Raw genomic sequence first — 11968 nt, 5'->3', positions numbered from 1 at the left:
GCTCTCTGAGCTTTTAATTCCCTCTTAGAGGCCTAACAGAGTGAAAAGTAAACAAAGACCAAATTTGCAACCTTCTACGAAGCTAATTTCCTCTGATGTCAGAATACTTAAACAGGCAGGACCTGGGAATTATTTGATCAAACCTGCTTTTAATCTAATGCATGCAGAGGGCTGTGTCTGGAAAGCACCACAAAATGACAAGTGTCCCCAGGGAGCCTTATGGAAGGTTTCCTCTTTCAGAAACAGTAGCTTCCTCCTTTTAAAACCCTGGGTTGCTCTGTCTTGGAGTAAATTCATAAAATTTACTCTAAGTTGTTTTCCTGCTTTAAAATTTTAATTTTATTTGGCAGAAAATTTCTAACCAGATGAGAAGAGTTTTCTTTGGCTTTATGCTTGCTGATACATTTTTTTTTTATTGACTAAGTGTCTTGATTTTAGGTTTACTAGGAAATAAATTAATAATAAACAATTATTACTGTGGGAAAGGGAGAAAGTAAAAAGCATAATTTTACTTCACCCATTCTTCTATTGATACATGATATAAGAAGGTGAAAACAACAAAGAACAAAAGACACAAAACCATGTGGTTCCTAACTTAGATAATGAAAGAGGGTTTTCTACACTAAGTATTAAGAGAAATTTCTGTCACAATTTTAAGAGTTCACTAATTAGGAGCTATCCAAACAATGTTACTGACTTAATTTGCCCTATTGTTTCTATTCACAGCTCTCTGGATACTTAGAAGAAGTGTATTTTTTAACAGAGAGAGTACTTTGTTTCATACCCGAAATATAATTTTATGATTAGTTTTCGTGAAATTTTATTGATGTCATTACTTAGCATTGTACATGCTTCTTAAGTATGAATTCAGTTTTAAAAAGAGAATGGCTTACTTTAAGTTAAACAACAATGAAGAAAGAGTTTAAGTGCATGTTGGCAGCAAGTAGTAGTTGTGTTTTCTATATCTGATCATAGTGTTTCTCACATAAAGTAATTCAGAAGCCACAGCTTAAAAATACATTATCAACACCGATGCTTTGTGCAAATATGCACCAAGAATAACACGCCACTAGATCTACCCTTTGACTCCTTGGGTGACGATGAATTTCAATAGCAGTTATTCATCATTCTGAAGCCTGCCGGGTGATGATCCTTTTTATTGGTGTACCCTTACAAACCTATTTCGCCGCACCATGTGCACAGGAGTTCTCTGGGCGGATATGCCCTGGCTGGGTGCAGCCTGGCGGCCGGCTCTTGCCTTCCTGGCTCCCCTTCTCGCCCTCGCGCTCTCACCTCCCCCTGCCTCCAGCCCCCTCTCACTCCTTTCGGCTCACGCCCCCCTCCTCTCTCTCCAGCTGGCGGCGGGGGCTGCGCTGCCTCCCAGACCTCACGGACCTGCTCAGTCAGCTGGGGCCCCCTGCGGACGGCTGCTTCCCTCGCTGCACGGACCTGCCACTCTGCGCGGAATGGCAGCGACGGCAGCATCCCCGCCAGCGGCGGCGGCGGCGGCTGTGTCCAAGGCCACCACGGACGCTATTGTTCCCTGGTGTTAGATGCTCTTTCCCTCCTTTTCATCTGAAACGAACAATAGGAGGAAAGAGCTTTGCTTTCTGTACTCCTTGGGAAGACGTTCCGAAAGGAAAGGAAAATTCCCTGCTGAACCAACGTACTGCGAATCCGGACCCTGGAGCGGCTGCGGGCAGCATGGGGCTGCAAAGGAAGCGCTCGGTGTCCAGGAGCCGGGGAGCTGCGGGGCCACGCCGGGGCGTCCTGCAGCTGCTGCCGCTGACACTGCTCCTGCTGTTGCTGTGCCCGGGCGCCCGCGGGGCTGCGGTGCAGAGAGAGGCGGAGGCACCCACCCTCTATCTGTGGAAGACTGGTAAGTGGCATGGAGTTGTCCCTTCCTTCCATCTTCACATCTGGGTCCACGATAGGGAGCTGCTGGGCTCCGGAAGGGACCTTGGTGCTTCTAGATGGCAGGATTGTGCTGGGATTGTAAGATAAAAAGTATGAATCCTGCAAGCAAATTAGGTCATGTCCGATGCTCTTAGGAAAGAAAAACATAACAACTAAAGAGGCAACAGTGAGTCATTGGAATGATATTTCTCTCGCAGTTCTGCAGTTAATGAGGACAACGCCGCACTTTCATGATGAAGTGCAATATTTTTAACCTCTGGATTCTCGTTCTATTAGGAGTTCCTAACATACATTTCTGGCAAAGAACAAGCAGTTTAGCCCCAGTCTATATTCTGTCTCTGGGCAAACAGGATGGTTAGTGCAGCAATATGTATGGATATAGAGTTGATTTTGTTAAGTATAGCTTTGTGATATGTGGGACACTTCGAAACAAGACAAGTGAGGGCAATTCTGACAGTCTAAAGCAAAGGGTACTCCAAGGCACTCACCAGGAAGATTGTGCATAGTTCAATTTGTAATGAGTGACGTGACTTTTAAAGTCTATAATTATTAGGATGTTTGTTTATAAACTTTTCCTTCCTTGAGAATTCTTTTGCTTTGTTTCTCAAACAACCAACAAAAGCAATAGCTAACTGCCTCTCAGTACTTCCCTGAGAGGTGTTTGAAAGTCACAGTGAAGCAAGCGGTGACAGGCAGGAAAACAATACCAAGTGAGGAATGACCACCCCCTCTCCTGCGGGCTTGCTTTCACTGTCCATTAAAGGACACTGAGAGTTCTTTAGCCAACCTGAGACTTCCAGTGTTCATAGAAAAAAAGCAAGAGGTGAAGGATTATTTCTGTTGCTTAGAGCTGGAGATGTTTTAAGAGTTCCAAAGCAATCCCTAAACATCAACAGGGATGTGGTAGAAAGGGGGAAGTCTGTATTCATCTTGGGGTTGCAAACAAGTTAAAGAGTCCTCTCTTTCCTGGCTTCAGCCCATCTCTGCTGCCCTGCTGAAGAAACAGATCAATTGCACTAATACTTTGGATTTTCAAAGAAGTTATATCTATCCAGCAACTTATATTAATCAGAAATTTATTTAAAGCTAAAGCACAGAATTTGCCATGAAATATTTAAAGCTACCCACACATATTTGAAAAAGCAAAATGATTCTTGCTAACACTTTAAAGATTGATTGATTAATGCATGCAAAAGAAATCAAATTAATGTATTTGCATTTAAAATGAAGAGTTGAAGCTATTTTGTTGCTAAAGCCATGGCTTTACTTTTCAAAATCTCATTTTCAATGACAAACACTAATCATACTATAATTTACCACTAAGTGGTATTATCTGGAAGATTGGTAAGAGCTTCTAAGGTAAATAAGTGTTGGACAAAGCTGTACCTGCCTAGTTGAAATTTGTACCATCAAAGTTACAAAAGCCAAGCAGTAATTCAGATTGAAGAGAGCCTAGACAACATTCACTGTACAGCATCTGAGTTGCCAATATATGTCAACATAAATGTCATGGTGGGAACACAAGCCAATAAACAGCTTAAAATAGTGGAAAGCTCTCAGGAGCAAGGAGATGGAGACCTTGATTTGAGTGCCAGTTCCAGGTTCCAATAGCTATAGGAGTGTTGGCAGTTCACTTAACTTTTGACCCTTGGTTTTCTCAACTGCATATAAATGTGTTAAAACCTTCTTTTAACTCGATCTCCCCAGTGTTGTGAAGATCAAATAAGTTGTTGTGGGAGACTAATTTTGTAACCCTTATGTGAAAACTCTAAGCTAGTATGATGAGGATAATAATGCTGCCTCTATAATGGGGATCCTTGGTTTGATGCGGAAACATGGTGGAATAAAATGAAGAGCAAAATAATGACCACTTCATTTTTTTTCCCCAGTGGGAAAGGAGACATCACTGTATCTATAAAGGAGTTGAAAGTACTTGGGGTAACTAGAAAGTATTTAAAGGAAAGAAATACATTATAAATGAAGACATAGAGGTGACAGAATCATATGTTTATCATTTGATGAAAATGAAGACATTTAATGTAAACAAAAGAAAAGAAAGGCAGGAAGGGAACTGGTAGAGAAAGGGGAGATAGTTCAGGATGCCTATTCCAGTGATGTTAGCTTGACCTTAGTATAGAAGTTCATAGGGAACCACATTAATGGTGAGATTATTGAATTGGAGGTCACACTGGATGAAGAGCTGGGATAGGATGTCTGCCAGTGAGAAACTTAAACACCAGTGTGACTATGCAACTGCAACATGGCATACCATACTCATGAATGGAACATTATCAGACTAGAGAAGTTATGTAGTGGATACATGAGATATGAAAGTTTACAAAGAAGATTTAATATTTGATCTTGCTCATGGAAGGATTAGTTGAATTTTTACCAAGGTAAGAGTGGAAGGCAGAGGGAAGAGAGAAAATAAAAATTTTTAAAAAGATGACAGCATTACTACATCTTGAAAGCAGTGGCTATCACAGTTCATGTGCAGGAAGTTTGGTAAGAATGAAAAGATTTAACACCCATGAGCTGAATTGGGACTAGACTGAAAGAAAACTATGGAAAAGACGTGGAAATTTTATTTACAAGTAGATGAAAGCCATTGGAAACTCTGAGTAGAAGATCAATAATATGTTGGTTACAGGAAACGTACGCTAAATCTAAGCTAGTTCTTACTGTACCCTCCAAGGAGAGTAGAAAAAAAATGCCATCAAGGTCTCCATTATGCCTGTAGAGGTAGAAAAGGCTATGAAAGGAGGAAGGGCAAATTTATTAGGGTTGGCAGTATGGTTTGGATATAAGATGTCCCCCAAATGCTCTTGTATTAATGCAGGAATATTTGGAGGAGAAATGATTGGATTGTGAGACTAGAAATGATTGGATTGTGAGACTAGGTGGTAACTTTGGATGGTTAGAGTGTGGCTGGAGTTAGTGGGTCACTGGAGGTGTGCCCTGGAAGCATTCATCTTCTCTGTGACCCTTTCCTGACCACCACAAAGGGAGTTTTGCTCCTCTTTCATCTCCTTTTACTATAAAGTCCTACCTTATTTTGGGCCCAGAGCAATGGATTCAACCAACCATGGACTGAACCCCTGATACTTTGAGTCAAAATAAACTTTCCCTTCACCAAGTTGGTCTTATCAAATATTTTGGTCACAGATATGCAAGTCTGACTAACAGTTGGGAAGACAAATATAATTTTAATAAAATATATTGAACGTGAGGTAGCAATGAATGACCTATTCAGATGATTATCTTTAATGGGAATATTAGTAAATGAATAAGAGGAAGAATTATGCCAAAGGTGTAAACTTGGGACTCAATAAGTACATGGTAATTCAAGTCATGGGAGTGAGGAGTTCATTAAAAGAAGAAAATACTGAGAAGTGGATACTGGGAAAATTTTGGGAAGCCAGAACACTTCACAAATAATATTGATATTTTAGGGCCTAGGGATATAGCTCAGTGGCAGAGTCCTTGTACAACATGCACCAAGCCCTGGAATTAATCCCTAGTACCTAAAAAATAAAAATGAATTTAAAAAAGAATATTGAGATTTTTAAGAGCTACCTAGAAGAGAAACTAATAAAAGTGGCTGAGAAAGATCTAAGGAAAATGTCAATAGACACTAAATGGAAGAGGTGTTGTATAAAAGAGCCAGTGGCAAAAACTAGAAAAGTTCAGAAAGGTTAGGAAATAGATGATAAAATATTTTAGAAAATAGTAAGACAGATGAGAAGTTGATAGGAAAGCAGTGCTTTGGGAAAGAGCATGAGCAGTATAGTGGTAGACATCTACACTTGTTTGATTAATAACATAGTTGAAAAGGTATAGTACTAAATAAGTTCAATAAATAAGAACATAAAGTCTCTTGACTACACTTTTATTGTTTTATAGTAGAGAAAAACCTCAGAATTTAAGATATTGGAAAATATTTATTGAAATACAAAATTAAAAGTATCAAGTTTTATGTCATTGTAATTTGAAAGGTAACTTGTATTTGAATAATTAGAAAACTCATTTCATATATACAAAAGTAAAGTACTTATAATATGAAAGATGAATAACTACCATGATTTCTAAGTAGTAGAGAGTTTGGTAATTTTTTTATTCTTCAATATGAGGATGTTTTCATAATAATTGTAGTTAATTATATCCATTTAGAAATTCCAAACTGAGAGTCAATGGACTGAATTGAGCAAAATGTGATTGACTTAGCATGAGTTATATAGGAAATCTTGAATGCATCAAACTTTTATCAATGTCTCTCATAGAGATTCCTTTTTTAAATTTCTTAATAAGATAATCGAATTTATATTTAATGTAACAAAGTTACATTGAAATCTAAGAAACATGTAACCTACTAGCCATTTTTCAGAATTCAGGTGATGGGGTTTTTGTTAGGTATGAGTTCTCTCTCAAGGAGAATATTCCTCAAATTAAACATTTTTGAACTAGGTTAATTCTGTGCAAGACAATACTATTATTGACATTTGCAAAGTTGTTTACACAATTAATTGCATTAAACTATACCTTTGTTCTTTAAAATAAAAACAAATATTATTCTTTACTTTTTCTATTGTGTGCTTATATTATAGGTCTTGTTAATCAGAATATAAAATTTTCTGTAATGTGTAAGGGAAAATATACCTCTCAATTCTTCCAGTCATTAAGTAGTAAAGGGGAGAGGGCTATCATTCCTGGTGATCATACATAAGTGTAGCATTATCCTATCACAAGTGTTTTGAGCTTCAGCTGTGCTTACAACTTGCTTTTAGAAAGTGACTCAAGTTTTCTCATTAGACGGAGGAGAATTGACAAGAGTGGACATAGGGTGGGCACCAAGATCAGCTGATCCTGAGCAACATGGATTGAATATTCTATCCATGTTACCTACTAAATTATTTTATCTCGCTAAACATTATTCTTTCATCTCCAATATGGTGGAAGATGCTAGTCCCTTGATTATTGACTGGTTTATCTCAATACATGCTAAGGCTGAGCAAGTATTTTCTGGAGATTTATAATATTAAGACATATTCATAATTATAGGAAGAAGTGTCTTAAGGTAAGATAAATTATTTGTATATGTAACACAATTATTGCTCAAAAATTATTTAAGAATTTATTGATTATTTGCATTGGAAAAGTCAATCAGATAGTTTTGTGAAGCTACAATATATTTAATGGAACTGTGGTAATTCAGATTGCCCCTCCTGTGAATTGTAGGTAGCTGCCTGGCTTGCAAAATGACAGAAGTCACATGAAGGCTAAGATTAAGGGTGTCATGGGGTTGTATATAACCAGAATTTTTTCTGCCCATATTGTCACATTGTGAACTGTCTGATGGCATTAGGATGAGATGATGACATTTGGATTAGGTTATTGGTGAAGTGTGACTGTGGTTTGGCCTTTTCAAAAGGAACTAAAGCCCTTCAGCCTCTGATATAAATCAGAACAGTGATGTTGGACAGTGCAGTCCCCTAGTCTAATGAATATGTAAAACAGGCTTCCTTAAAATTAATAAAAAACATATGATATTAACAAAAGATCTTTAATGAAATGCACATTGGCAAAATAGCATTTGAGAAACCATATTTTTCCTGTCACAAGAACAGCACAGAGTGTGAATTCAAGGTGTGAGCCATAAGGTAGAGATCTTTTTAAATTTTCTTTATCAGAATTTCACACCAGCAGTTAAGAATGCACTAAGATGAATGAGACAATTTTTAAAAATGCAATTAGTTCCCAAGTACATAAGCAATAAGAAAGTTTATATTTAGAGGAAGTGATATAACAATTAAAAGCATATTAGAGGGTTGGGGAAAATGACAGAATTTGAAACAATTATGCTAAAAAGCAACCTACTTACTGCTTCTGATGCTTTTGGATCCAACCAAAAGGATGTTGTTGTATCTTTCAGAAATATTGAGCTAACTGATATTTGCACAGTTTAGTATATGAAATCATAAATATTGGTTCCATATTATTGCATCAGTTATATTACAGGAAAAAAAAACAAGAGCAGTTGGGGAGAAAACAAAACTGAACTTCTTTTATGGGGACAACAATCTCCAAAGGACACTTGTAGTAGAGTAATGTTAGGGGAGTTTAAGTTACAGATGTCAGAGATGAATGGTCCACGCAGAAGGAGTTAGTTTGCATGCCTGTTGAAAGGAAAAACTATGACTGCTAAAGTTTTTTGGGAAAATGAGACTGTGAGAAAAGAGAAAATGGGCAAATGATTTTGGCTTCTTTTAAATTTATTTTTAATAGGCTTTTTGAGGAAGTCTAATACAGAAAATTAAGCAGAAAGTACTATGTTCTCTTTTATCCCATTATCCTCCTATTTTCCTATATTATTAAAATCTCACATTAATTTGATATATTTGTTATATTTGTGGAACCATTACTGATACATTATTAATTAACCTCTGTGGTTTATATTAGGGTTCACTCCTTGTATGATACATCTGTAGATTGTGAAATATATATAAAGACTGTAATGTACCCACAATTACAGTATTTTATCAGATATTTTCACTGCCATAAAAAATTTCCTGTGCTCCATCTATTCATCCTTCACAACCTCCCCTACCCCGAATTCTTAGCCACCACTTGTCTTTTAACTCTTGCCCTATGTGTTTTCTCAGTGTCACATTGTTGGAATCATATGGTATATACCCTTTTCAGACTGACTTTTTGCATTTACCAATAAGCATTTATCTTTTCTCTGTGTCATTTCTTTTGGATGCTGAATAGTATTGCATTGTATGGATTTTCTAAGGTTTACTTAGCCATTCATCTATGTTTTGGTTGCTCTCAAGTGCTGGTAGTCTGAATATACACATTTTGTGTGGATATACATTTTCAACTTATTTGGGTAGATACCAAGGAGCATTCTGTTGAATTATGTAGCAAGTGTGTTTGCTTTTAATAGAAATTGCCAAACTCTTCCAAAATGTCTGTATCATTTTGCATCCCCACCTTCAATAAATGAGTTTTTCTGATGCTCCCCACCCAGTGCTGTACATGCCTGCCATATCTCTAGCTGACTCTGATCTAGTTAATAAATCATGTGGCTATATATCTACATTTCCATGCTATTGCATAGAGGAAGCCATGGGCTGGGGAAAAATATCCTGTACGTGCAGGAAACAGTGGAGCTACATTGTGCTGAAGTCCTGGTAAATTGATGTGGGAACCAAGTTGTCCAGGCAACTTGCTACTGAGATTTCTTTATTGACATAATGTGTTGAGCACCACCAGAAAGCAGTTGTTTGAACTGTGACTCTGAAGCAGATCTTCTGTGTGCATAGAGGTAGAAACATAGTATACTTCCCAAGTAGTTCCCTTAGAAATATAGAGAGACTTTGATGGAAACCTAATTTCCTCAAGCAAATGTATAAGATATTGATTGCGTAGTGGAAATAATTTAAGTTGTGCAGGGCTTCCTCGGTGTGCAATCTGGGAACAAGTAATTTCTTGCACTATGATAGCAGCAGCAGTGATAGGCTATTCTGAGTATTGTAGATGAATGCGTTTGCAGGTATGTTATATAATGTGCCTGTTAAAAGTGGCATCAGAACACAGATAGTGGCTATTTAAGTCACATTATTTAAAGGTTAGTTTTATTTTCTCTTCCAACATCATATCGTGCAATTACAAATGTCACAGATGTCTACTTTATCAAGCACCTTCCCCTGACAGTGAGAGATTTTCTCAAATAATTGGATCCATAGCTTGGAATGAAGGAAGCATGATATCTAAGTACCTAAATCAATATACACTTCTGTGCATTTGCATACGTTTGCAAAATAAAACGAGATACACAATAACAAATATTTGAGCGAGACACATGTGCATCTTGACTCAATTTTGTCATTTGTTAAGAATAGGACTTCTAAGCTCTTTTTGCCTGTGTTCCTCAGCCATACCTTAGGTATGATCATTTTTAGGATAACTTGAGATAAACCTGTAGAATACTTAGATGGCACTTGGCACAAGTCAATACTCAGCAGATAGTAACTCTTGCTTGGGTGTGATCCTGGTGTGAACTGCTAATGCGTTCTCACTGTGACAGTCTGTGCCCTGGCTTTCCTTCCTCATTTTGACTTTTCCTGCTTAGATCTGGGGGTGCATCTCAAGCCTCTCTATATCTCACATTGCTCCAATTTCTACCTGTTGTCAGAATCAACAGCATTATTGCAGACCCTTCAGCCTTATTGTTGGAAAAGTTAAAGTATAGTTTTTTTTAAGTACAGAGACATTCTTCCTTAGAGTTTTATTTTTACTTGTGATTGTGCTTATCTTTTTGCCCTGCTGGAAATGCTGGAGGTGTGACTTTTTAAGTGGGACTGTATATTCCAAAATTCCTTTGTGTGGAAACACCTGAGAATATTCTTGGCAAGACTTTCTTATCCTGTGATGTTGTGAGTAGGGACAATTAATAGTATAATTAATACTAAAGTTGCCTCTCCCAAAATGCAATGTACATATTATATATGTATAATTTATAATACAAAGTGCAATGTCTAATATGTGTATAATGTCCTCCTCAATATACTTTATAATTCAAATCTTCCAAATGAAATTGAAGTGTTGTTTTCTCACTTGGAAAAAAGATGGCTCTTTAACTGTTCAAGGCCTTAAAACTCATTAATCTGTACATTTTCTAAAATTTAGGAAGCATTTGTAAATTTATTATAGGATTAGAACAATAATGAACTATTACAAGTATATTCACACACATACATCTGCATACATATATGCATAAATGCAGCCATGCATACACAAATAACACCATCATTTATGGTTAAATTGTCACATGAAACTTCATCATAATTTATCTGGCATTGTGGAAGTTGTACATCCTAAAATGTGTTCTAGATATGATATTTAGAGTAGTGGCTTTTAAAAATGTGTGCAGTTATGAGTACTTAACTAAAACATTAATTGCACAAATGCTTATGTTAAATTTTTGTTTTAGATAATTTTGTGCTATCTGTTATGTTCATCAAGAACCAGCTCTTATAAAAGCTCTTAATACACAAGTTCTTGAATTGCCTCCCACTAACTTAGAGCTTTTATTTTAAGATTCTTTTATGTCTAACCATCTTCCTGTGTTGGCCACTCTGGTGCCTAAATAATGTCTAGAAACTGCAGTGCCTGCACAATTTCTAAGAAATACTTTTCTTCTAATAATATCTGTCTGCCAGCATATCCATGCATACCAATTATATAACAGATAACTTGTAAATAGTTTATATTGATTATGATATCATTAAGGCACTACTGGTAATAGAACTACATAGAATATTTTTGTTTTCTAGGGGAGTCAGTTTATTCAGAGACAACACACTGAACAACTTCAGGAGACTCTATCTGTAGTTGGAATTAGGTGACCTTTTCCTTTCTCAGTTTGTGTCAGGTTCAGTTAAGTAGAACTGGCAGGTGTTTAGTGTCTATTTTATGGCAAGCTCTGTAGCAGGTGCAGGTGAGCAAACATGAATAGCACATGAACCTCTCTCTCCTGGAGTTTCCTATTAAGTATAAATAGGTGATTCTAGCTAAGGAACTTATTACAAAAAAATAGAAGCATATATAGATGTAGAATAGCAGAAGAGGGTGATTCTCTTGCACAGGAGACAGAAGGAAAACTTTCATAAAGCACAAGTTTCAAAAAAGTTTACAAAATGGACCAAAGTTATAAAAAGAATTACAGGTAGAGAAGGAACACTTGTGAAGAAATGAAATGGCATATATACAGTGACACTCAGAAATCTGTGGCATTAAAAATAAGGAAATGATGGGTTGGGCTGGGGATATAGCTCAGTTGGTAGAGTGCTTGAGTGCTTGCCTCTCATGCACAAGGCTCTGTTTTCAATCCCCAGCACGAAGAAGAAGGAGAAGGAGAAGGAGAAGGAGAAGGAGAAGGAGAAGGAGAAGGAGAAGGAGAAGGAGAAGAAGAAGAAGAAGAAGAAGAAGAAGAAGAAGAAGAAGAAGAAGAAGAAGAAGAAGAAGAAGAAGAAGAAGAAGAAGAAGA

The 11968-nt window shown here is 37.0% G+C and overlaps 1 protein-coding gene across 2 annotated transcripts in view; it reads left to right on the top strand.

The window, feature by feature from the left end:
• Positions 1–1192: 1192 nt before the first annotated feature.
• Thsd7a (thrombospondin type 1 domain containing 7A) overlaps positions 1193–11968 on the top strand; it is a 389770-nt gene continuing 378994 nt past the window's right edge. Inside the window, exon 1 of one of the 2 annotated variants that reach the window (XR_007341524.1) lies at positions 1193–1879. Coding sequence is in view for 1 of the 2 variants with exons in the window: in XM_048785998.1 (XP_048641955.1) it covers positions 1705–1879 (175 nt within the window). In the remaining variant the exon portion in view is untranslated. The remainder of the gene's footprint in view (positions 1880–11968) is intronic. The other variant, XM_048785998.1, reaches the window with a different exon arrangement.

Source organism: Marmota marmota, unplaced genomic scaffold (genome assembly GCF_001458135.2).
Source record: "Marmota marmota marmota unplaced genomic scaffold, marMar, whole genome shotgun sequence".
NCBI lineage: Eukaryota > Metazoa > Chordata > Mammalia > Rodentia > Sciuridae > Marmota > Marmota marmota.
This window is presented reverse-complemented; position numbering and strand designations above follow the sequence as displayed.